At 46.8% G+C, this 24,190-nt stretch overlaps 1 protein-coding gene across 2 annotated transcripts in view; it reads right to left on the reverse strand.

The window, feature by feature from the left end:
- USP4 (ubiquitin specific peptidase 4) overlaps positions 1–24,190 on the reverse strand; it is a 2,223,295-nt gene that overhangs the window by 1,964,586 nt on the left and 234,519 nt on the right. For both annotated transcript variants that reach the window (XM_069644193.1, XM_069644194.1), the window contains one exon: positions 1,496–1,622. In XM_069644193.1, coding sequence (XP_069500294.1) covers positions 1,496–1,622 — 127 coding nt within the window. The remainder of the gene's footprint in view (positions 1–1,495; positions 1,623–24,190) is intronic.

Genomic DNA, 24,190 nt, shown 5'->3' on the forward strand with positions numbered 1-24,190 from the left:
CCGAATCATTTAGGGTTTCATATAGTTTACAGATGGGGGCCAGAGAGATTAAGCCGACCGCATAATGTGCTGCAAGTGTGTCATTGCATCTATTGGCAAGCCCCCTAACTCAAATTGGATCATCCATTTAGAATAGAGTCTTCTCTCAGGGAGCCCAAGGAAGCTCACACTCGAGGTCAACAACTATACTACAACTCCGCTCTCCTTCTGTCTGGCGACAGGATCCTGTTTTCCCATTGGGCATCAAGTGGAAAGCATTCCTCATCAGGTATTTCAACTCCCACCACTTTGGGAGGATTTTTATTTCTCGGGTCAGCATTTGAGCATAAAGGAAGTGGATCCATTCCCCAAAGGCCCATTTCCATAGGTTAGGCTCTTATTAATACTTGTCCCCAGTTTCCCATTCAACTAGGAAAAACAGCCTTTTTTGAGAAGCAATTTGGTTGTAATATCCAAGATTTCAGTTGAGCTGCAAGCTCAGAATCTTTATTTTCTTTCGGCCTGTCAAAGACTGCATTTTCCCTTTCTGTGGGCTGTGATTCATTGGAGCAGATGCTTAACGGGTTCCAGGGGGAGGGGGGATTGAGGCATTAGATTTTGCAGTGTCTTAAAGTCATTATCGCTCCAGCTGGATTCACCAGGCCAAAGCAAGCACAGATAAGCCCTCACACCCTGTAAATCAGTCTCCTTGCACAGCACTACCGCCTGGGATGCAGGCTTCTGCAAAGGGGATACAGGCTGTTGAACTGCTTTCATTTCCTCAAACTGACCGCCATCTTTATTTTTTTATTCCTTCCACCAAGGCACAGTTTATAGAGGTTTGACTGATAGGCCAAATTCCACCACCATCTGTCTCACCTCCTCACCAGAAAAACAAACACAGCAACACTAATCTTCACTCTGCTTCTCCAGCAACTCACAACTGGGTGAGATTTTGTTTTTGTTTTTCAATGGCTACTCGCTCCTTGTACGGCAGGGGCTACTCGCTCCTTGTATAGCAGTGATGGCAATAAGGGGGGAGAAAAGGATTGCTCACAGTACCCACAGCACCCCAGAAGAAGTTTCAGTCACCCACAAGTCTGCCAGAACCACAAGGGAGCACACCTGAGGGGTACAGTTTGTACTCGCCGCAGGGCCACCAAGCTGCAAGCAAGGAGAGCTGCAGAGTAAAGCCTTGCTTGAAGAGGGGTGTGCCTCACACCTCGCTTCTCACCTCACTCCAGATCTTATTCCCCCCATCCCCTCTCCCCGCCGCCGGTCTGCTTTTCCCACGTCCCGGGCCGCCTCAGGCAGACAGGCAGGGTCGGCTGCCAGGGATACAGACCACCTCTGGCTTCGGCTCTCAGATGTACTCCAGCTCAAGTTTGAACTAGAGGCAAGGCCCTAGGGTTGTCTTGTCAAGCTGCACTGCGCCTGCACACAGACAGGGCCAGCCACTTCTGACAAGTAAACTCACAATCGGATCAACATAACATGCACACCATTACCAGCTTACCTATCGTGTCTGCTTTACTGAACTGGTGAGTCTTGAGATTATCCAGATCACTGTTCTCACACAGGTTAAGCTCTAGCAAATAGACTTCTACCTTGCAGTGTTTCACAAAAAGTCCGTGCTCTATAACCTGGAAATATAAAATGCAGTTTACATGAATACAGAAATAACATTAAATGTTTATTTAACAATGTAGTCAATAAATGCTTCAACAGATACATCTATAGTTCTGGATTCCAAATGCATCTTTATGGTGTAAGCAGGCTGACTATCTGACCTACCCTCAGTACTCACTAGCAAAAGGGAAGTGAAACATTTCAAGTGTTACTCATTAACAATAAAGATCATGTCAAATTGAACCACTTCATTAACAAGACAACCAATGTACGCACATGTCACTGCTAGAAAACATACCGCAAGCTCAGTTCTCAATTCCTTGGTTCTCCAAAACAAAAAAAAAAGAAATGGTTGTGAAACGGAAAAGCGTGGTAGTTGCAAAGGGATCTATGTGATAACTGCGGGCGCATGCAATTGTGATGGCCGAAAATGCAGACTTTTTTTATTTTTATTTTTTTTAAATTGAACACCATTTATACCACATACATATGCGGGGGGAAGACGCCCCCCCCCCCATAGTTCTATAATATCCCATTCCCCCTACATATATATGTGGTGTAAAGGGGGTGTTTAAGAATTTTAAAAAAGTCGGGCATTTCGGCCGTCGCAATTGTGAGGGCGACATTTTGGTCCATTTCCACTGTAAGGCAGGTCACGATCCCTAGACTGAGCTCTCGAATTCTTCTCTGCTGCCGACAAGGATACCAAAGACTTTCAAAATATTTCAACTGAGATACCTAGTGCAAAAGGAATATATACACAGACAAATACACATTTGATTTTTGGGGGAAGCTTTACTATTGCTCAACCTGGGAACAAAAAGCGACACCAACTGAGAAACCATGCCTGGTACCAAATGTCTCTTACGACAACAGGATAGCTTGTGCCACTTGATGAAAACAAGTAGTGTGTACCATGGGATTCGTACATGTTAAGTAACTAGATCTACAACAATGTCAGGGTTATTAAAACTGTTACATAAGCAATAGCCAAAATAATGTTTATGGAGACCTAGGCATATGGGTCATTATGAAAAAGCAGTAGACCAACTTGTTTTTGTTTAAAGCCTTCAGATAGTGCATACAACATTTGAGAGGCGAAAGAAAATTACCTCCAAAATATGAAATGGAGATTCAGACAAAAATAATTAAAGCAGTTAAATGGCAGGGGAACCTAGCCAGAAGAAAAAAATAATAAACATTAACGTCAAGACTAAAAAAACAGTACTCAATGTATGGGAAAACCTCGTAGGTAGGTCATGTGCTTCTGGAAACACTTTGGGCTAGAAGAATGCCTCTAGTTCAATTATAACAGCACTTCACAAGACAGGTGCCTTAGCTAAATGGCAAATATTACTTACCAGTGACATGCTTTCTGGAGCTAGTAACTTCGTGGATGCACATGCTTTGAATAGGTCACCATCTAGTGGTTGGTGTAGAGTATTACACGAAAAGGGACGTCCGACATGCCAAGTTTGTAATACCATCCCTACTGTGACGTGCACTGTACCCATGGTCCTTAATAGGCCGAGGTCCTCAGATCGTTTTCTGACCAGAGGTTGTAGGACATGTAGAGTAAATGTATAAAAAGTGTGAAAAAGTGTAGGTTGTCTATGTACCTTCTAGTCTCAATGAGGGGGAGGAAGGGTCGGGCACATGTGAATCTAAGCAGATACAAGCATCAGAAAAACAATTGCAGGTATAAAATGTTTGTCTTCTGAGGCTTGTGGATCTGCTTAGAATCACATGCTTGGCATACACTAGTGGAGTAGCAATGCCTGGTGTTAGGTTTCCGAGCTTCTTTGAGTAGGTCCATGCATCTTTGAGGGAGCTGGAGGTGCCCGAACTCCATGACCTCAGGAGCCAGGCTGCCAAGTTGAGTTTGCGGGCAAGGATGTAGTGTTTCCCCCCCAGTCTTGAGAAAGCATGTTATATGGGCATGGCAGCTTACTGGGAGGGGAGACTGATATTTCCATGAGATGGGAGAACCAAGGCTGGTGGGCCCACTTAGGGTTCACCAGAATCATTCTGACTGGTTCTTTGTGCATCTTCTGCAATATTCTGTTGAGCAAGGGAGGTGGGTGGGGGGTTACGGGGTTGTTCGTGGAGGTATGGGGGGGTGTGGCCGCAGACACATTTCCCAGACCTGGAAGCATAATCTGGGCATTGTTCATTCTCCACAGTGGCAAACAAGTCGATATCTGGGAAGCTCCATTCTGTAAAGAGGTTGAATACAATGTCTTCTTGTAGCCGCCACTCGTGCTCTATGGGTAGGGGTGGGGGGAGGATCTCTGCCGAGTACGTCTGCCAGAAGATGGAGTTCCCCTGGAACATGTTGTGAAAGGAGGAACATGTGTTTGAGAGCCCACTTCCATATGTTCTGGGACAGTTTGGACAGCCCTAGAGAGTGAGTGCCCCCTTGTTGTTTAATACATGGCCGCAGTACTGTCTGTGAGGACTAGAACTGTCTTCCCCTGGAGGTGAGTCTGGAAGGCCTTCAGGTCATTGAACACTGCTAGCAATTCCAACAAGTTGATGTGATTGGATGCTACTGCTGGAGACCACACGCTGTGCACCATCTGTTGTAGGAGGTGAGGGCCCCCAACCCCGCCAGATGCACCTGGTGAGAGTGGCTTCTACTGCAGGGTGGTGAAGGTTTTCCCTTGACTACCACTGCAGAGACTGAACGAGGGCTGCCGAGACAACCACTAGATCGTCCCATAGGCTGCTGGCCCGACACCATTGGCTCACCAGCCACTCTTGCATGGGCCACATGCATAGACGAGCATGTGGAACTAGGTAGGCACAGAAAGCCATCATCCCCAACAGTCGCATGGCCTTGCATACGGTCACCTGGCGACTGGCTACATAGTGAGGGATCTGGAACAGCATGTTTTGGACACTCTCGTTGGAGGGAAAGAAGAGGCCGTCTTTGGTCCGAATTAGAGCCCCCAGAAACGGTTTGAATTGATTGGGGTCTAGGCTAGATTTATTCTCGTTGATGGTAAACCTTCTCTTCGACCTTGGTTTCTCTGTCTTCTGGGTATTTGCTTGGCATGTTCCGTACAAATCCCCGGTAATGAGCCAGTAATAGAGGTAAGGATGGACTGGGATGGACTGCCTGCGGAGGTGAGCAGCTACTACCGCCAGTACCTTTGTGAATACCCGTGGTGCTGAGGCAATTCCAACGGGGAGAACCTTCAACTAATAGTCGGTATTCTCTATCATGAACATGAGGTACTTTCTGTGCGCTGGCAACATTGAAATAAGAAAGCATGCATCTTTCATGTCCAATGTGGCCATGTTATCCCCTGCTGCAGCAGTGGGATGACCTCCTGCAGTCTGGCCATCCTGGAATTTTGAGGTTTGTCATACTTATTCACTGGGCGCAGGTCTAACACAGGGAGCATGGTGAGATCCTTTTGGATACAAGGAAATACACTGAATAAATACCCTTGTTTACCTGGTGAATGTGGACGACTTCTATGGCGCCCTTTTCCAGAAGGGCCTGAACCTCTTCCAGCAGGATACGCGGGTGTTATGGCAACAGGCATCTGCTCTTCGGTGGGTGGTATTGAGGTGGTCGGTGAAACTCACTACAGCAGCCGTGGGCAACGGTCTTTATCACCCACTAGTCTGATGTGATCCCCTCCCAGGCGTGAATGAATGATAACTGACTCCCGACCGTGGGAGTGCGGCAGGGGACCTGAACCGGTTAGTCACTTTGAGGTGGAGGCCGGAGAGCATCTAGGAGTAGAGTATGTGCCGCTACCATTGCCTCTACTAGGACCTCTCTGGTGATATTGGTTGTTAGAAGAGCCTTGGCGGGAGGACCTGAGCCATATTGTCCAGTGGGAAAGTGGGAAAGAGATTGTCCACGAAAGGACTAGCAGGAGTTTAGAGCCTCCACGCTGGTGGAAGGGCTTAACCGTGATCTGGCTGAGAGATTTTAACATTTAGTGCTCTTTCATTGCAGTCTCCAGGGAGTCATGAACAGCTTTACCAAAAAGGTGTGAGTCCTCAACCAGTTTGTTTATAAGGGAGGCCTGAGTTTCAGGTTTAAAGCCAGAGTTCTTCAACCAGGCGCGTCTCTTATGTAAAGTCTCCTGGGCTAGGGTGTATCCAGCAATCTCAGAATCCAGAGTCTTCAATATGTGAGCTACTTATCTGCAATCAGCCACGACTGCCAGCAGGCGTGATGGGTGGGCTCTGGGACATCTTCAAGGCCATCCTGGACTAGGCCCCATTGGACATCGCTGTAGCTTGCCAGGAGAGAAGTGTTTGCAATCCTAGTAGAGTAGGCCGCAGAGGCAGTGACCCGTTTACCAAGGGCATAACGTTTCTTACAATCTTCATCTGGAGGGGCTTTTCCTGTGGACAGTGGTACCCTTAGCCTTTTCCGAGCTGTAGTAACCACCAGGGAGGCTGGCCCCACTCCATGTGTGTTTTATGTGTATGCACTGGTCACCAGAGGATATCTCCACAGCAGGGGGAGAGGTACGCCTGCTCTTTGGAGTTGGGGACTGGTACCCAGAAACCTTCCGATTCCCAATCAATGTCTCCTCAGCATCACTAATCAAGCCAAGACTGTCCTGTTCTGCCTCAGATTCCTCTGCGCCCACGGGTCTGTCGATGCCTCAGCGGCACCACGTAGACTGCCCAGCGCTTTGAGAGGGATCTTTTAGCATCTTTGGTTTGAAGAGCTTACACGCTCAACATTTATTCTCCTGGTGGTCTCTCGGAAGACAATGGTTACACAAGCTACGTGTCTCCTTCCAGGAACATTTTCTATCACAAGATGGGAAGAAGGGAGTTTTCTTCATTATAAGCACCAGGGGCCAGTGAGACAAAGCGTATTTTGAGTGAAATATGGGGAGACAGTCTCTAAAATGTACCCCCCACCCGCTGTGTAGGCCGAAGCCTGAAGAGTTGTCAGCCATCGGAGGAACAAGGATACCGGACGCAATAAAGACGGCATCGATGTTCGCAGGCCGCGTCGAGTCAAGCGTGGTCGACAAAGACGGCAATATTATTGATATGATAGTTTATTTATATAGCACCTATACACAATGTGTTTCAAAGCGCTTCACGGCAAGGGAGGGACCAAGGGAAACGATAAGGGAGAAGGGAAGAAGAGAGCTGGCAAGCAGGGGGGACGACATAAGGGGCAAGAAAAGGGTGGGGGGGAGGGCATAAGGACATCACAGAGGACAGGGGAGGCGGCGCACAACAACATCATGGGGGGACCAGGAAGGGGGTGGGCCACGGATCACCTGTCCTCACCCCAGCGCCGGAGAAGGAGAAGTTGAGTTGATGTTACCGTTGCCTGATGGTGGGGATCATCAGGCAACGGATATTGAAAAATATATCTATATACATGGCATACATTGCTCACCGTAATCTTATTTCGAATGCTTGCATCTGCTCGATTCACATTCTGTGCATAGGCTGTCATCTAGTGGTAGGTGCAGAGTATTGCATTCTTGTTGGAGTTTCGAAAAAGGGACATTGACTGGGCGTGCTTGTAATACTATCCCTGTGTGATGTGTTTTGCATCTGTGATCCCTCATGCACTAATGTCCCTCCGATTGTTTTTTTCTGACAAGATGGGGCATGAAATGATGCGCAAGGACAGAAGTTAAGTTGTGAGAAGTCCATGTACCTTCAACTCCAAGAGAGGAGGAAAGGTGGGCGCATGAGAATCCAAGCAGATATAAGCATCGGTAAGCAATATATGCCTTGTGAGGCTTGTGGATCTGCTTAGAATCACATGCTATGCAAAGATTAGCAAGCAATACCAGGAGATGGCTATGGGATGCTAGAAGATACAGCACCAAAGAGATGTCTTGCCACTGCCTGACGTACCCGTCAATCACTCTTAGAATGTGCATCTAAGCAGTAATGCTGTGTAGAGGTGTGGAGAGAACTCCAGGTAGCTGCTTTGAACATGGCATCTAAAGGTGCATTTGCAACGAAAGGTAAAACTAGGTCCAGTGCCTCGAGTTGAACGTGCTCTGGGCGTAAAGCGTAAAGTTCTCTTTGAAAGAGAATAACACAATTGGATGCAATTCACAATCCATTTTGAAATAGCCGACAGACAGGATCTTCTTCTCTTCCAATGGCTATGTAAACAAAGAACTGGTCTGTTTTGCGTAGTGGTTTAGTTTTATTTAGATGATACATTACAGCTCTTCTGACATCTAATGGATGGAGGCTTCTCTCCGCTGAATTTGTAATCGTTTTGGAAGTAAGATGAAGTTCCATAGACTCTGACATGTAACTGCGAAGTGAATTTAGGAGAGAGGCGTGGAAGTTTGCGTAAAACCACTTTGTCCTTGTCAATGGTTACAGATTGATCTTGAACTGAGAGCGCCTGCAGTTCACTCACCCCACTTACAGATTGAAAGGCCACGAGAAAAGTAGTCATAAGTGAGACACTTAAGACTGGTTTTATGCATTGGCTCAAAAGGAGGGCCCATACATTTAGTTAGGACTACATTCAACCTGTAACCAGGAGTTGGATTTGAAATTGGAAGGTGTAATATTTTGACCCCTTCCATAAAGGCATTCATGACAGGGAGTTTTCACCAAGAGACTTTCTTCAGAGAGGTGCTGTAAGCATAAAGAGCAGCTAGATGCACTCTAAACAAATTTAAGACGAGCCCTGAAACCAAAAGGTAAAGTAGGTATAGAACAATGTGAGAAGGCGTGCCGTCGATAGGATTGATGCTAAGTGATCTACACCAAATGTCAAAGCGTTTCTTTTTTTTTCCCTTTTTTAAATAGCAGTCTCTAGTATTATGTTTACTTGCCTCCTTAAGAATGTCCATACATCTTTCAGGCAGATTTAAATGAGTTGCTCTTGGATCCTGTTTGGAGGTACCTGGAGGCGAAGTCTGGGCATGACGCGTTCTCCAGTGCTGCGAAGAGGTCAATATGTGGATGACCTCATTCTGTGAAGACGCTGCGTAAAATGTTGGTGTGAAACTGTTATTCATGTTCTATGGTAAGATTTACCTTTCTGCTAAGGACATCTGCTAGAAGATCCCCTGGAATATGTTGGGACAGGGGTAACATGTGTCTCAGCACCCAGTTCCATATGTTCTGAGCTAGTTTGGACAGACCTGGAGAGTGTCCCGCCCTATTTGTTAATATAAAACATGACTGTAGTGCTGTCTGTTAGGAATAGAACAGTCTTCCCTCGTAACTGGTCTCGAAAGGCTTTCAGAGCTTTGAACACTGTTAGACGCTTGAACCAGTTTATGTGTTTGTTTGCTAGTGTCTGAGTCCACACGCTGTGCACTATATGATGGAGATAATGTGCTCCCCACCCTGAGAGGGAAGAGTCTGTGGTAAGAGAGGCCTCTATTGCTGGTGTGGTGAATGATTTACCCGTGAGAAGGTTTTCCTCTGACCACCACTGCAGAGGCAGAACTAGAGACAGACAACCACTGGATCGTCCCACTGACCGCTTGCTTGAGACCATTGTCTTGCGAGCCACTCTTGCATCAGACACATGGGCAGGCGGCGTGAAGTACGAGGTAAATGCAGGGAGCCATCTGAGCAGGCGCACTGCCTGGCGTACGGTTATGGGACAACAATTTGAAATAGCATGTTTTGGACCCTCTAGTTGGAGGGGAAGACAAGACTGTCTTCTGTCCGAATCAACAATCCAAGAAATAGTTTTACTTGATTGGGCAAGGGACTTGATTTTTTCACATTGATTGCAGAACCCTAACTGGAACAGCAGGTTGATAGCATCTTGGGTGTTTGAGACATGCTTGAGGTGCGTCTCCTGTTATTAGCCAGTTGTCCAGATAAGGATACACAGGAATGGATGTTCTGTGAAGGTGTGCCGTCACCACTGCTAGAACCTTGATGAACACTCTTGGTGCCAAGGCTATGCCAAATAGTAGCACTTTGAACCATAAGAACTTCCTGTGTGCTAGCAACATTGCAATATGATAGTATACATCTTTCATGTGTAGTATTGTCCGGTAATCCCCGTATGATAAGAGGGATTAGCTCCTGCAAAGTAGTCATCCTGAATTTATGTGGCTTGACATAATTGTTTGGAGGACGCATGGTTAAGTCCTTTTTGGGTGCAAGGAAGTACACTGAATAAATACCCTGGTTTACCTCTAGAAAGGGGACGAGTTATATGGTTCCTTTCTGCAGTAATGTCTCAACCTCTGCTTGCAGAATGAGTTGATGTTCTTGCAACATCCTTCTTCGGATGATAACAGGGTTTTAGAAGAAATTTGATTGAGTGTCTGCGACAATAGTCCGTACACACTGGTCGGAGGTCATTTCCTCCCAAGCGTTCCTGAATGATGATATTCAACCTCTTACTGGCGATGCATGGGAGGGAACTTTGATGTCAAAGTCACTTGTTGGCAGGGGAACCCCTACAGGCTGCACGCCTACCTCTACCCTTGCCTCATCTAAAACCTTGCTGTTGTGATGTTCGGTAGGTGGATTATGTACCATACCAGGAAGAAAACCCTGATGAAAACCCTAAATGAGTATGTAAGCGAAGGTTTGGTTACAAAAGGAACCACGGGTGTTGAAAACTCAGTGTTGGACAAACATCTTATTAAAAATGTGTCATGTTCCTTCTTAATGTTTTACAAAGTCTCATCCATAGCCTTGCCAAACAAGACTGATTTTTCAATGGGATGGTTAATTAAAGTGGTCAGTCTCTGGTTTGAATCCAGAGTAGCGCCGCCAAGAGTAAGTGCAAGTGCAAGGACTGCCTGCTGTTTCTGCTGATTCCGGGCTATTCTTTAAGATATTGTTGGTAACTTGCCTACCCACTTTAATGATAAGTGGTTGATACAGGTATGTCAGTCATGTTATTTTGGAGCAACCCCCACTGAACATTGCTCTAGCTTGCCAAATGCATAGTATTATTGGCAATGAGTGTTGAGTAAGCAGCTGAAGCAGTGACCCCCGCCCTCCCTTTCCTAAAGCTCCTTACATTCTTTGTCTGGAGATGCCTCTGTGCTGGATAGTGGCACTCCAGCACGCAAGTGTTACATGGCTCCGGATATATAGCAGGTTCGTTGGAGCAGATTTAAACATTTTCTCCACACGTGGATTAACTGCCTGTGTGAAGTAAGGTGTAAGAAGCAAAGATGCAATCATTGTCTTAAAAGACAGGGGATGGACTGACTGGCTAACTGCCTATTTCTCTTTTAGGATGTTATCTACAAAGTCAGGATCAGAGTGTGTATCTGAAAATGTTCTGCTGCCCTTTTCAGTAAAGGGGAGTTGATCGTCGATGGGAGACGATTCTCTGGACTGCTCTAGAGGGTCATTGTCAAACATCTGGGTCATCTAGAGCATGGGTGCACAACATACAGCCCCCGCGTGTCAGTTTACTGCCCACCATGGCATTTTGTCCGGCAAGCAGCATCGGCCGCCCTCCATTAGGAAAGTCTTTGAAACTCTTCTCTTCCGGGCCAGACAAAACACTGGCCCTCATTGGCTCAGGGCACACGCACCACATAGCTCCTATGAGCCACGTAGTGCGTGTGTGCTGCACCAATGGAGGGCCAGCACTCTGGCTGGCCTGGCCAGTAAGGCTTGATGCCGGAAGGCATTTCAGCCTTGCCACGCCCACACCAGCCGTAGTGCCAGAGACCTTGCCAGCATTCCAGCTAGCCTGCCTTCCAGCACGTCCGGTAAGTGGTCCGTTTGTGGGTCGGGTCTGTTCTGGTGTATGTTTGTGTGTATGTTTGTGTTGAGATGTGGGTGTCGGGTGTGTACGAATGTTTGTTTTTGTATGTTTGTGTTGTGTATGTTGAGATGCGGGGGTGGGGGGGTGTCAGATGTACATGAATGTTTGTTTTGGAGTGTAAGTGCGGTGTATGTTGAGATGCAGAGTCTGTATGGGTGCATGCTTGAGTTTGTATGCTGTGTTGGGGGTGCGGGGGTTTGGGTCCGTATGAGTGCATAAGAGTGTGCGTGCCGAGTTGGGGGTGGGGGTTCGGGTCTGTATGGGTGCATGCTTGAGAGTGTGGGGGTTCGGGTCTGTATGGGTATTGTTTGGAGGTGGGAGCCATGGGGCATAGTGTTTGGTTGGGGGTGAGGGACATGGGGCATAGTGTTTGCTTGAGGGGTGGGAGCCATGGGACGCAGTGTTTGGTTGGGGTGAGGGACATGGGGCATAGTGTTTGCTTGAGGGGTGGCGCCATGGGGCATAGTGTTTGCTTGAGGGGTGGGGGCCATGGGACAGTGTTTGGTTGGAGGTGGGGGCCATGGGACATAGTGTTTGGTTGGCGGCCATGGGACAGTGTTTGGTTGGGTGTGAGGGGGCCATGGGGCATAGTGTTTGGTTGGGGGTGAGGGGGCCATGGGGCATAGTGTCTGGTTGGGTGTGAGGGGGCCATGGGGCATAGTGTCTGGTTGGGTGTGAGGGGGCCATGGGGCATAGTGTCTGGTTGGGTGTGAGGGGGCCATGGGGCATAGTGTTTGGTTAGGGGGGGCCATGGGGCATAGTGTTTGGTTAGGGGTGAGGGGGCCATGGGTCATAGTGTTGCCCTCCAAGAGTGAACCCAATAATAAAGCTAAAGCTAAAACGGGTACCATTAGGAGATGTACATCCTTTGCTTTATGAGGAAACCTGACTCAACGAAGGCCATACTCCTCTTGGGAAACCCAAACTCTAAACTATAGCAGTCCAAAATAACGGAATGTCCAATCAAGGGTCAATAAAATATATATAATTTAATTAAACAGACGATATACAATAACTAAATAGAAATAAATTATAACAATGGAAAATGTGTAGTACAAAATGTAAGTTTGAAATACAAATAAAAATAGTTACCCCTCAAAAACAATTCTTTTTCCATGAGTTTAATACAAATTGGGGGTTGATGCGCTCCCCTGACGCCGCCCTCCGGCGCCACACCTCAGCCCCTTTTCCGCATCGACGGGATCGGGCCGAATTCACCAGCGCTCCTGGGTTTGGCTTCGGCCAAGTAATTCCGCGCACGGATACTACTACTTTGTCTTTCTTTCTATCTTTTAGGTTCTCTGTCCTCAGGCATCACACTCCTCCCCGGCACATGTCGATTTCCACAGGGCTCAGCAGGTTTCCATCCTGCAACGGGCTCTTCCCAACTTCAGACCCCCACACCCTCTGCCTACGTTGCCTTGGCCCAGACCATGGTTGGCAAGATTGTTCAGCGTGTGGCTCGCTGTCCTTGAAAGCACTGAGAACAGACTAGCCATGTGCAGGGAGCTCTTCCAGAAGTCGCCTCCAGAGGACCTGCAGAAATTTGTCAAACATCGAACCAAGCCCAAGGTAGGGATGTAACGGTATTACGGTATACCGTTAAAGATACCGTGAACCACTTAACTGAACAATAATAACCGTCACATTGTTTATACCGGTATACCGTTCATACCGTTAAGGCTGCAGTAAGCAAGTGCTGTGCAGTCTTGGTCTTGCACTGTTGGATGTGCCGTCTGCCAAGTAGTTTCAGTTGGAGCAGTTTTTAATGCCATTCCATAAACCACACATGGCTGACACAAAATCAATATGTTAGCAATAGGAAGAATAAATACAGTGCCAAGAAGGAAAAGGGTTTACTTTGGGTTGGCGGTTTGAGGTTTATATACTTATAATGGATAATGTTTCCTAAACATATGACAATGGGGGATTTCCTTGGTTCCATCATTGAACTTACATATAATAAGTCACAGTGCGAAATTTACTCATCTCTGTGGGTATTCCCTGCTGCCATACCAAAGTGTAACATGTCCGTGATTACTGAACACCTTTTGGCCCTCAAGTAAACTAAAAGCTGTAACGTAAAGAGAGAGTGCGTGTGTGCGTATGCGCACAAGCGTATGCTAACATCAGACTCCATTGATCTGTGGCATGCAGGTTATCAAGATGGCAACATGTTCATCTTCACCAGTAGCCAGTGGGGGGGCTAAAAGCTGAAATGACCCCTTAAGAAAAGCTATTCAGTTTGCTTTGCCAGGCACAGCAGGGCTCCCCCCCGCCCCTCCTCCTCCTCCTCCTCCTCCTCTCCACACGTGTGTGTGTTTGGTGGAAGCAAGGGGTGGCATTTCAGTGGAAAGTATGTTGAAAAGCCCAATTCTGGCCCTGGGTGCCTGGTTTCGTTTGTGATGATAAATCTGACAATTTATGACCTTTTAGAAAATATTTGTGAAGATTAGTTAACTCCACCTGCTATACCGCGATAACCATGATATACCGTCATTTGGCAAGAAGGTTATTGTACCGTCATAAAACTAATACTGTGACACCCCTAGCCCAAGGTAGGGCCAATATTCTCCATCGCACCCCGCAAGCGAGACTCCTTCCCAGGGACTCTCCCGCGTGGGAGGGACGAGTCAGGTCCTTCTACCAGCACGTGCACCGAGGCTGCTACAGCTACCGGAAGAAAGGGGACGGGACGCAAGAGTAGTAGAGGTTACTGATGTAGTAACAGGAGATCTAGATGGCTGTGTAGGTGCCTGTGGTGTTGGTTTGGTGTGTTCTCCCCACTCCCCCCCACACACCCCATGTATGTGTATGGACGTATGTTCCAATGGCCGTTTAGGTGTATCTGAATTGAAGGGGGGGGGGGGGGCAAATCGATGGGAGTTTATGGAAGGCAACAGATTTCGCAAACAAATGCAGGTGCAAATGCGCAGCAGGCTTTAAACACGAGGGTTCAATTGCTTTCGATGACACTCAAACGTTGGTTGTCGTTGAAGTTCCTTTCAAAGATTCCTTCAACATTTGGCTTGGGGTTGTGTGCTTTTGTGAATACATGTGTGCCTTTTTCGCCAACGGACTTCCCAATAGCACAGCTTTCAGCCTGCCTATTGGGGCTGGGGACAGTCATGCGGGAGTCTACTGACTCCTTCAGTAAGTCTTCGCCCTCCGAAACAGGGCCGTAGCTGCTAAAATATTCCTCTTCCGATTCAAGGGGGGGGTGGGGGAAGGGTGGATTCGACCTGCATGGCGTTGGCAGCCTACTGGGTCGGTGCGCCTGTCTAGCATTTTCGGCTTAAAAGGTTTGCAGTAATCGCAACACCATTCAGCTTGATCTCGTGGAAGACAACTGAAAAACTCTGCGTGCATCATATCAAGCACATTTTCTATTGCAGGAAGGACAGAATTTAAAGGGCATCCGTTCCACAATTGTATAATTTTAGTGGCAGCTAGACAAAAACCAGAGAGAAGAAAGCAGAAAGTCATTCTATAAAAGGATGTAAATGGAGAGCACCAGCTCTGCCGACTGCAAGGCCAAAAATTGGTGAAGGCCGCTGCCAGCCGTCGAGAGGAGATATTGGTCAAAGCTTCAGATGGTAGTCGTCGGACATAGGAAGATCGATCGTGAATATGATTGTCAAAATATAACAATATTAATTATTCTTAAATTGCAATCTATCACAGTAGCAAGGCTATGAACTTCACATATGCGACCAACCACGACAGCGAGAAAAAAAAAAAAAAGAAACGGAGGTACCTTGAAGCGTGAAGGATCATGGGTACAATACACGTCACACAGGGAAAGTATTACAAGCACTCACACCCAGTCAACAACCCTTTTCGAAACTCAAAATGAGGAATGCAATACTAGATGTCGGCCTGTGCACAGAATGCGATTCTAAGCAGATCCACAAGCCTCAAAAATATATACATGCTTGATAATTAGCAGCAACTCCTAAAGGTAGAACTCCACAAAATGCAACCAGGAGGATGGCAGAAAAAAAATTAGCTGATGATCGATGCGTGTGAAGGGCCACGGGTACAGTACACGTCACAGTAGGGACAGTATTACAAACCTGCCCTATCGACGTCATGTAATACTGTGCACCAACCACTAAATGTGATTTTAAGCAGATCCACAAGCCTCAGATCTAAATAAAAAAACATTTTCACTAACAAAAACATTGTTAAAAGGGACGTTATTGTTAAGTTGCACTAGCAAAAACCAATGAAATTCAATGGAAAAATGTTGTTACAGGGACGTTATGGTCACAGGTAAAACCGAAAACCCCACAAAATTTGACTGTTATGGTAACCTAAGAAACCACAACTCGTGCCACCAGTGTGCACTGCAAGGACTTACACCTATGACATCAAAGATGGCATCACAGATCTCATTCATGACATCACATGTGAATTTACTTTTCATAGGAAGCCTCCTCAAGGTATTGTAATGGTGGCAGAAAACTATAAAAGAATATTGGAAGAACCATCATGAGAGAAGTAGGTCATGGAGGAATGCATTGCTATACACACACCATAGTATTACACACTTTTTCAGTGTATATGAAGGAACTCATGTGCAAACGTAGCCATTGTCTGCATCATGGCTCATGGAAGTGTAACCTTCAAAATCTTTCCATGTTACATCGTGACAATTTTAATGCATTCGTTTTAGAGTGTCGGGTACTGTGAAACATGTAAGAAGTAGCTACTGTTACCTTTATAACTACATATTTGCCCTACTGCACATAAACCATAAAGACAGCATAATGCATACAAACATGACCCTTTGCAAGGGACTTAAAGTAAGCTAAACCAGCAGTATTACCTTAAACGGTTCATAACATGCACAGAAACCAGTGCTGCGTTTTACGCTTTCCTCTTTCCCTACATGTACATGTATCATATAACGCGAGTGAACCGTTAAGAAAGGTGTGTAAGAACATATGAGAAGTTTGCCGTACACAAATATAGGATCTTTTCAATTGTTTGTTCATGACCGTTAGTGAAGAAAAGCACCTGCCCTACTTAGGGTAGTGAACAAAACAGAGGGAGCCAAACATGTGATGTCATGAGTGATGGCATGAAAGAGATTTGTGATGTCATGGGCGTTAGTCCTTGCAGTGCACACTGGTGGCACAAGTTAAGGTTGCTTAGGTTACCATAACAGTCAAATTTTGTGGGGTTTTCGGTTTTACCTGTAACAATAATGATAAACGTGTGGAAATGGCAAATTGTCTGGTGTATTTATCCATTTGCGCTACCCCTTACTTTTCCGAATGGAGTTGGTGCATCGTACCAATTACAGATGTACATAGGAAATTTTGTTTAATGTGTCAGGAGGATCTCTTTCTGTTAACAGTGCATGATAGATCTGTACTGCACACTACTGGCCGAGATAACTACAGATTAGTAATCTGGACGTTTCCTAGTGTCAGTCTGGAAATCGAATATCGAGACCGCAAACGTATTTTGGTGGCCGTGGGCCAACCACTCATGCACGATACGACAGAATATAGGTTTTCGAGTGTTCTAATGAACAGCCATTTTGATGTAACAAGAATCGCCATTTTGTTTTCTAACCATTGCTCATTACTTTCTGTTCCTATTGCTTCGCAGTATATTTTTTCGCTTACACTGCTTGACTGAGGAACAATGGTGTCTGTATATGAAAAGGACAAGGCCACAGGGCCGAGAGGATAACAAGAGTTTCACTGAAACACAAATGTAGGCAGCGCCAGGAAGAATGCCCGGCTCCCTCCTTAACGTAGCCTTGAAGCAGAGCCGCAGGGCATTTAATCATTTCACAGCTGCCTGCCAGTCTCGTTACATGGTAGAATATGTTAGTATAATACTGCTAAAGGCTTGAATTATGCTTTTCTAACGGCCCCCATTTGTTGAGCCCGCTAAGAGCATGTAGGCTCCCAGGACGCGAATAGCACCTGATAAATAGCAAGGTCCGGAATGTAACCCCCCTCTGCATGTAGCTCGCTTCCAAGAACAGAAGCGCCATGTTCTATTCAATAACCGAAAGATGCCTACGCACTCACAAATGTTACTAGAATAGATGTTTGAAGGTGTCATAGTGGCCGGAGATGTCCATCGTCACACCAAGTTCAAAGAAACCCAATGAAGAAGGGTGTTAACCATGACATAGCTGATTGTTTGATATGCATTTTGTATATATGTAACTGATGTACGTAATTTGCTCTCTTGCGTCCCACGAGGTCTAGAGATACACGTCGCGGGGCGTTGAGACCGAGTTGGCCAACAGACTTTTGCTTTGCAATAAAACCCTAGCTTTGGGAATACAACCTCGTGTCTGGCGTCTCTATCGTGTGTGGTGACTCGCCTTGTTTCCATAGACGTCAGGTCCCCTAGGGGCCCTAGTTGTTGTATGTGCAATCATACTGCAGCCATCCGTAGGACTCCATTAGTGGCCGCATGTTAAGTAGTTGGGGGAAGGGTACAGGTTTCCGTTCCACACAAAGACCCATGCATAGGTCATCCACTGTATGCTGGTAACACCACCCCCATCACTAGCCCTACGGATTCATCCAGTAGGCTACCGCATTTAAAGTACTGCTGCCGACTTCCTGGGTGGCTCTGCAAACCTACCAATGTGTGGCTAAAGTACTCCTAACTGTATAACAGCCACTGGTAAACAAGGAACAGCAACCTGCAATATCACGTGGGTGTGGTAAATGTCGCATTACTTTGATTTATCTGCTGCTTGCCTTTCCATGACCCGTTAAACAGATAGTGTGTGTGCACTCAGCAGTGGGACTGAAAATATCAATAGGTCGCTTGCCGGTCGTGCAGTTGAATAAAACATGTAACTGCAGGTGGGACTATTTGTACCAAGTCTGCAAAATGGCAAAGCTTGTGCACCTTCCTCATTCACATACAAGTGCATGCAAAGGCAAATTAAAAAAACAGCAGAATATGCAAAGCGCAAACAACCTTACTGGTGGTTAGAAAAGAGTTAGCTGCGTGGGTCGCACACAATAAATGGCTTCCTGCTGCATGTAATGAAGCTGTGTTTTCCGTTTTTGTAAACATTCTGGTATTCCACAATGTATGCGTATCCGTGAAAGCTACCCCGAACACTAATGGCGTAGCATAAAGTGGTTTTACTGCATGTGACGACAACTGAAATAAAGCACAGGGGACCAGTGGGCAGGCTACCGCCCTTCCAACAATTACGTATCCTACTTTCATGTACAGCTTTGCCCACAACTGCTACGGGCAACAAGAGGGGCACTACTGTAGGGTAGCAGAGCTCTAAAACAACCTTTGCAAACCATGTACCACACTACAGACCCTTACCGGGCAAAGGGCATTGTATTGTGCATGTACTGGAATACGCTACTATACAGAGGGAACGTACTTCGATGTGTGTGGGAACGTTTCTTACGGGAGTATTACAATGACTGCCGCCTACGTACATGAGGGCCACCCAATAATTCTGTCTCCTGGCACGTCCCCTAAAGTATCCAGGTAGGTGTGCTCTGCCCTTTCTGTACCCGACCTTTGCTGTTCCTTTTGTGGCGTGTGTGAGAACAGCACGATAAATAAAAATGAACTGTGAAAGGAACAAAAGGTAAATCAAGAAAGCACCTTTCACATAACGAAATTTCCAATGCACAAATGCACGGCTAGACGTGTGGCAGTGTGGGAAACACTGTAGTGGAATCTGTTACAAAGGGGGGGCGTTGCTGTACAGGTAGGTTTGTTTACATGTTACAGAGCGTTTTCAAGACAGTCAGTGCGCAACACTAACTACAAATAAGTATAAATAATTTCAAGAAGGGCACCAAACCAATGTAGAGCCGGAGTACAAAAATCGGGATTGCTGGCATACTAAGATGAACGTTACAGCAGACGAAAAGTATTCGTCCTGTGAAACGTCATGTTCCCAAGGGCAAAGTATGTCATTGGCCCATGTCAATGAAAGGCAGAAATGCACTTCTTTCAATGTACCACACTGTCTGCATTCACTGACCAAACAGAAAATGATGCTCCCACATCCGTGACTGCATAATGCGGTAAAAACGTATGGAAAAGATCGGAAACACACGCATGAACTGAGCAAGTGCCTCCTTCATTGCAAACGGCACTGAAACATGTGTAACATGCTGTGCAATTTTGCCTGCACAATGAACAATATCATCGGCATGATTGCTTGCCACCAAAGTGTCACACAGAGAAACCAGATTCAGGAACTTCATTGTAGTTACTCCATAGCACTATACAGTCACATCATAGATAAAAATGAGTAGCCACTGCACAGTGTTTTTCCATTGACTTTCAGTCAACGTATGTCGGATCGCCTAAAACCCGCACGCTGTACCTCGTGAAACACAAAGCCATAGCTGCACCCTCTGCATTTCTGTCCACAAATACACTGTGTAGCACAGTCTGTCCGTACACACCACACCCACAAACTTCGTTACCCAATACCGTAGTGTCTGCATGCCCATTTCTATGAGCGTCATCTGCAAAAGGGGCCTATGTAACATGTGCCACCCTGCAACTATTGTGATAGTTGCAGACTTTTCGTGCTGGGGGCACACGGGAGTTGGGGGGTGGGGGGGAAATTAACTCTGAACCAGGGGAGCGGACGTCGTTAGTTGTGCTGGCTCTGAAAAGAACCTTTGAGGTCTTTGTGTTTTTTAAAGGTGCTTCCCTAGAAACACTTTTTGCTCTTTTTATACGTAAATGTGTTTTCAACGTTAGCTCACATTATTACAATATGCTCTTCAGTGCAGTGTGTAGATTGCGAAACACTTAATTCCCACTGTACGACAAAGACATGCCATTTGTCGTCAAAAGATGTATGTATCGCAAACCAATGTTCTCATTCTCACAGTAGAACATCCCAGCAGCACTTAAGAAGTCACACATGCTTCTGTTGATGAGACCCCTTCCGACCTCTGGCTGGCGACGAGAATCACTGAAATACTTCCACACTATTCTCGGGAGTATACATGAGAAAAGCAACTTGGTGTCATGATCTCTGCTTCCAAAAGATCAGGACTTGCCCGACTCCCTTGGAAGCAGACCCATAACCCCGGTTCAGAGTGCCAGCCAGTCCCAATTGGGACCTTTTGGACCCTGTCCTGGCGCCAGTGGCACCAGGCTCATAAAGATGCCCAGTCCCAGCGCTGGAAGCGCCGGGCTCATAATGCTTGGGTGGACTTACCTGCAGCAGACCATACTGCTTACTTACCTGCCAGTTGAACCCCTGATCCTCTTCTGTTTGGGACTACTTTTCCTGTTGGGTGGGGCAGGAGCCACTCCCTAGGTTCAGAACACTGGAACTCTTCTGGAAAGCAGGAAGTCTTTTCTTACCTAGGCGTGGCTGTGGAAGGAGACACCTAAGCACTACAGGAGGCTATTTAAACCACACCCGATGGATGAATCTTGCTTTGCGTTATTCTGCATTCTCTGCAGCAGAATGCTCATCGTGTCTTCTGCTTCTGATCCTGGGCCTAAGGAAACAAAGGCTTACCATCCTGGAATCCAGTCTTCAGCAGCACCTGTAAAGACAAAGAAAGAACAGGTTAGCACTACGGTCTTCAGTGGCAGCGCATCTCTTACCTGGTCCATCGGCTGTCACCAACGCCTCGCGCTGCATTCCGGCATCTGAAAGACAAAGGCTTACCCTACTCTTCGCATGTTCCGGAGGTCTTCGCACTGCATTCCGGCATCTGAAAGACAAAAGCTTACCAGCTCTTCGCACGCTCCGGAGGCCTTCGGCGCTGCATCCCGCATCTGAAAGACAAAAGAAGGTGCGTTTAAAGACATTGGGCAACTTTATTACTCACGTGCCATTACTCCTTCCCACGCCGAATCCAGTGGGTATTCCAGCACCCTTCAGCTTCTCTAAAGCTCCGAACTTGTACCTGCAAGATAAAAGGGACAGTTAGTGCGCATCGTGAAGCAGGCTACAAGCGCTTACTTACGTGCTTCCAGGCGCTTCTATTCCTCACGCGAGTTCGATCCTCAACTCTCATCAGCCCGCCATCCGCCATCGCCGGAACTCTGCAAAACAAGAGATATCATTACAAAAGACTTTTAAGACATTTGAAGCACCCAGAACTTACCGTTCGTGCAGTTAACGACGGATAGCAGTCCTCTGAGATCAAGAGGCCTGCACCCTTATCCAGTGAAGGAACTGGTTTCTGCACCCTGCCCCGAGGCAGATGGAGAGCTTGGTGTTCACTTACCTAAGGTGAGGGCGTTAACCTTTGGGGTTCTACAGGAGAAGAGAAAGGGAAGAGGAGAGAGGCACCCAACAACCCCAGTTCATTAATCCCATATTTTCTATCTGCAGACATCTTACTCTTCGAGTCAGACATACAGTGCACAGAGGTCCAGCCCAAAGAGCCAACAGTGTGTTACACATCACCTTTGAAGATACGGCATTCACCCAGTCAAGACCGGCGCCTCTGCGGGAATAAGGTGAGCGTTACACTTGGCAGTAGGAACAAAGCGCTGCACTGCTTTCATCATAATCTTCTGTTGACGGAACACACGGGAACAAAGCATGTAACCCATAAAGAAGGCTCCAAAGTGCACGATCACTACATGTACAGTTGACGAAGAGGCTACGCGTCGACATGCTAGAAGCTGTCCGCCGAAACAGCACGATTCGACACTACTCCACAAAGCGTCCACTGCCTCATAATCGAAATTGCCAGACATGTCTTCTTGGAGGTCATACATGCACAGATCTTCCACAAAGCCATCAACCACGACCAAAAGTGTATGTCTTACCATGTTTGCCAGCTGCAGTACAGAAAGTAATTGGGAAAGTTAATGCCTCCCTTTCCTGTGACGCACACCCAAAGCACCCGATTGGCCAAAGTCCACAGTCCAATTTCTATTGGCCAGAATGCTCACAAACGCAGAATGTGACATGTGCCCTTCTCCAAGTACCGCGCCCCAGTAAAGCAGGATGAGTCCTTCCTATTGGCGCGCTTTCCTCGGACGCACACCCTGAGCAGCACGATAGGACAATCGCTACAGTCCCATTTACATAGGCCAGCATGGTGAGGAGCGACGAACGTGGCACGTGCAGGTCCCCAAGTACGTCAATGGCCGGTCCCCAGTGCAGCAGGAGTCCCTCTTCCTATTGCCGCACATCCTAAGCAACTCATTGGCAATCCCCACAGTTCCATTTTCGTGGCCGCCGCCCGCAAAATCCCTGCATATGACGCGTGCTGCGTGCGGCCGTGGAGGAATAACTTGCAACCAGGGCAGGGGGCGTTCGTAGTAAGGGGCGACTCTTAAGAGTTTTTTATTTATGTAGATCCAACTACAAAAACATCTGTTTTAGTAGCTTTTGTGTTTTCTTCTATGCACACTGGTTCAGTAAACTCGTCACCGCATCCTGTAGACGAGCAAACAAAACTCCATTGCCAATGGATGACACCAAAATGGCATTTTCTTGGGAAAACTCAGCATTTCCACAAGTAATAAAGATCATTGTTGCAGAAGAACATTCCACGAGCAGACAAAAAAGTGTACATGCTTCCGTTGATGAGACACCTTCCTTCGGCTGGCTCGGAACAACATCTGTGAGCAGTGGGCCATACTCTTCGCGGTATTATAGATTAGGAAATCACCTTGGCGGTGGGAAAAAGCGCCCTCACGACATCCAGCAACCTCCTCAGCCTACAGAACAAATGTAAGCAAGGTAGGTAAACCCATATACATGCTGACGTAATGAATTACGATAACATCGACTACTGGAAACGTGGCGAGGTCTTTGCAAGGTGCATGCATATTGAAGAAATGGCACTTGTACACAGCGTCCCACAATGCGTCCACTCCTTCCAAACCAAAATTGCCGTCAAAGTTTCTTTGCAGGGCATCATTGTGCAGCTCTATTACAAAAGGGATCACCTACAGTCAACCCAATACGTTTCACCATGTCAGCCACCCTCAGTACGCAGAGTATAATGTGCAACCGTTTCACCTCCCCTTCCTGTTAACCACACCAACACTACTTGATTGGCTAATCCCCACACTGCCATGGCACATGGGCAGGGTGGTGTAAAGGGCAGATTTTGGCACGTGCGCCTCCCAAAGTAGAGCGTGGGCCGCACCCCTTTAAAACTGGAACAGTCCTTCCCTTTGCACTATCTTCTCTGCAGCTCTACTTCATTGGGTTACTGGTAAATAGGCACACACATCCACCAATCGCATTAAAGCCGCCATCATCGAAAGACTGTCACTGCTGTACAACACTTGAAATGTACTGTTACACATTTACGGTACAAATGTCGTGCCATTCCAAAGCACGTCCACTGCAAAGTTCATTGAAAATATGCACGATTTTTCCATCTGCATGCATCCACATAGCGACCCAGGATGTGGCACGTGCAATCCTGAAAGTACAGTGTAATGCACTACCTTTTCGTGATGGTGAAGGTGGGGGCAGGGGTGATATGAAACTGGGCAGGGGATTCAGTCTTCCAGCGTTTATGTATAACTTTTTTTCTATTTGTATATACAAGACCGCCTTTCTGGTGGCGATCACCTCTATAAAGAGAGTTGGTGAACTGCATGCCCTTTCAGTTCAGGACCCGTTCGTCATGAATCACAAAGGTGGTTAGAAGGTGGTTTTGCGCACACACCCTCGCTTTGCGCCCACATTATCTCTAAGTTCTATGTAAACTAGTCCATAGAACTGACCACCTTTTTACAGAGCCCCACTAAAGTGGCGGAAAGAAGCCTCCACACACTGGATGGAAGGAGAGCGCTTATCTACTATCTGGAAAAGACAGACACTAAGAAAAACAAACCAGTTCTTTGTCTCAGTGGCAG

The sequence above is a fragment of the Ambystoma mexicanum genome, chromosome 2p (assembly GCF_040938575.1).
Source record: "Ambystoma mexicanum isolate Mex_15411 chromosome 2p, UKY_AmexF1_1, whole genome shotgun sequence".
NCBI classification, from domain to species: domain Eukaryota; kingdom Metazoa; phylum Chordata; class Amphibia; order Caudata; family Ambystomatidae; genus Ambystoma; species Ambystoma mexicanum.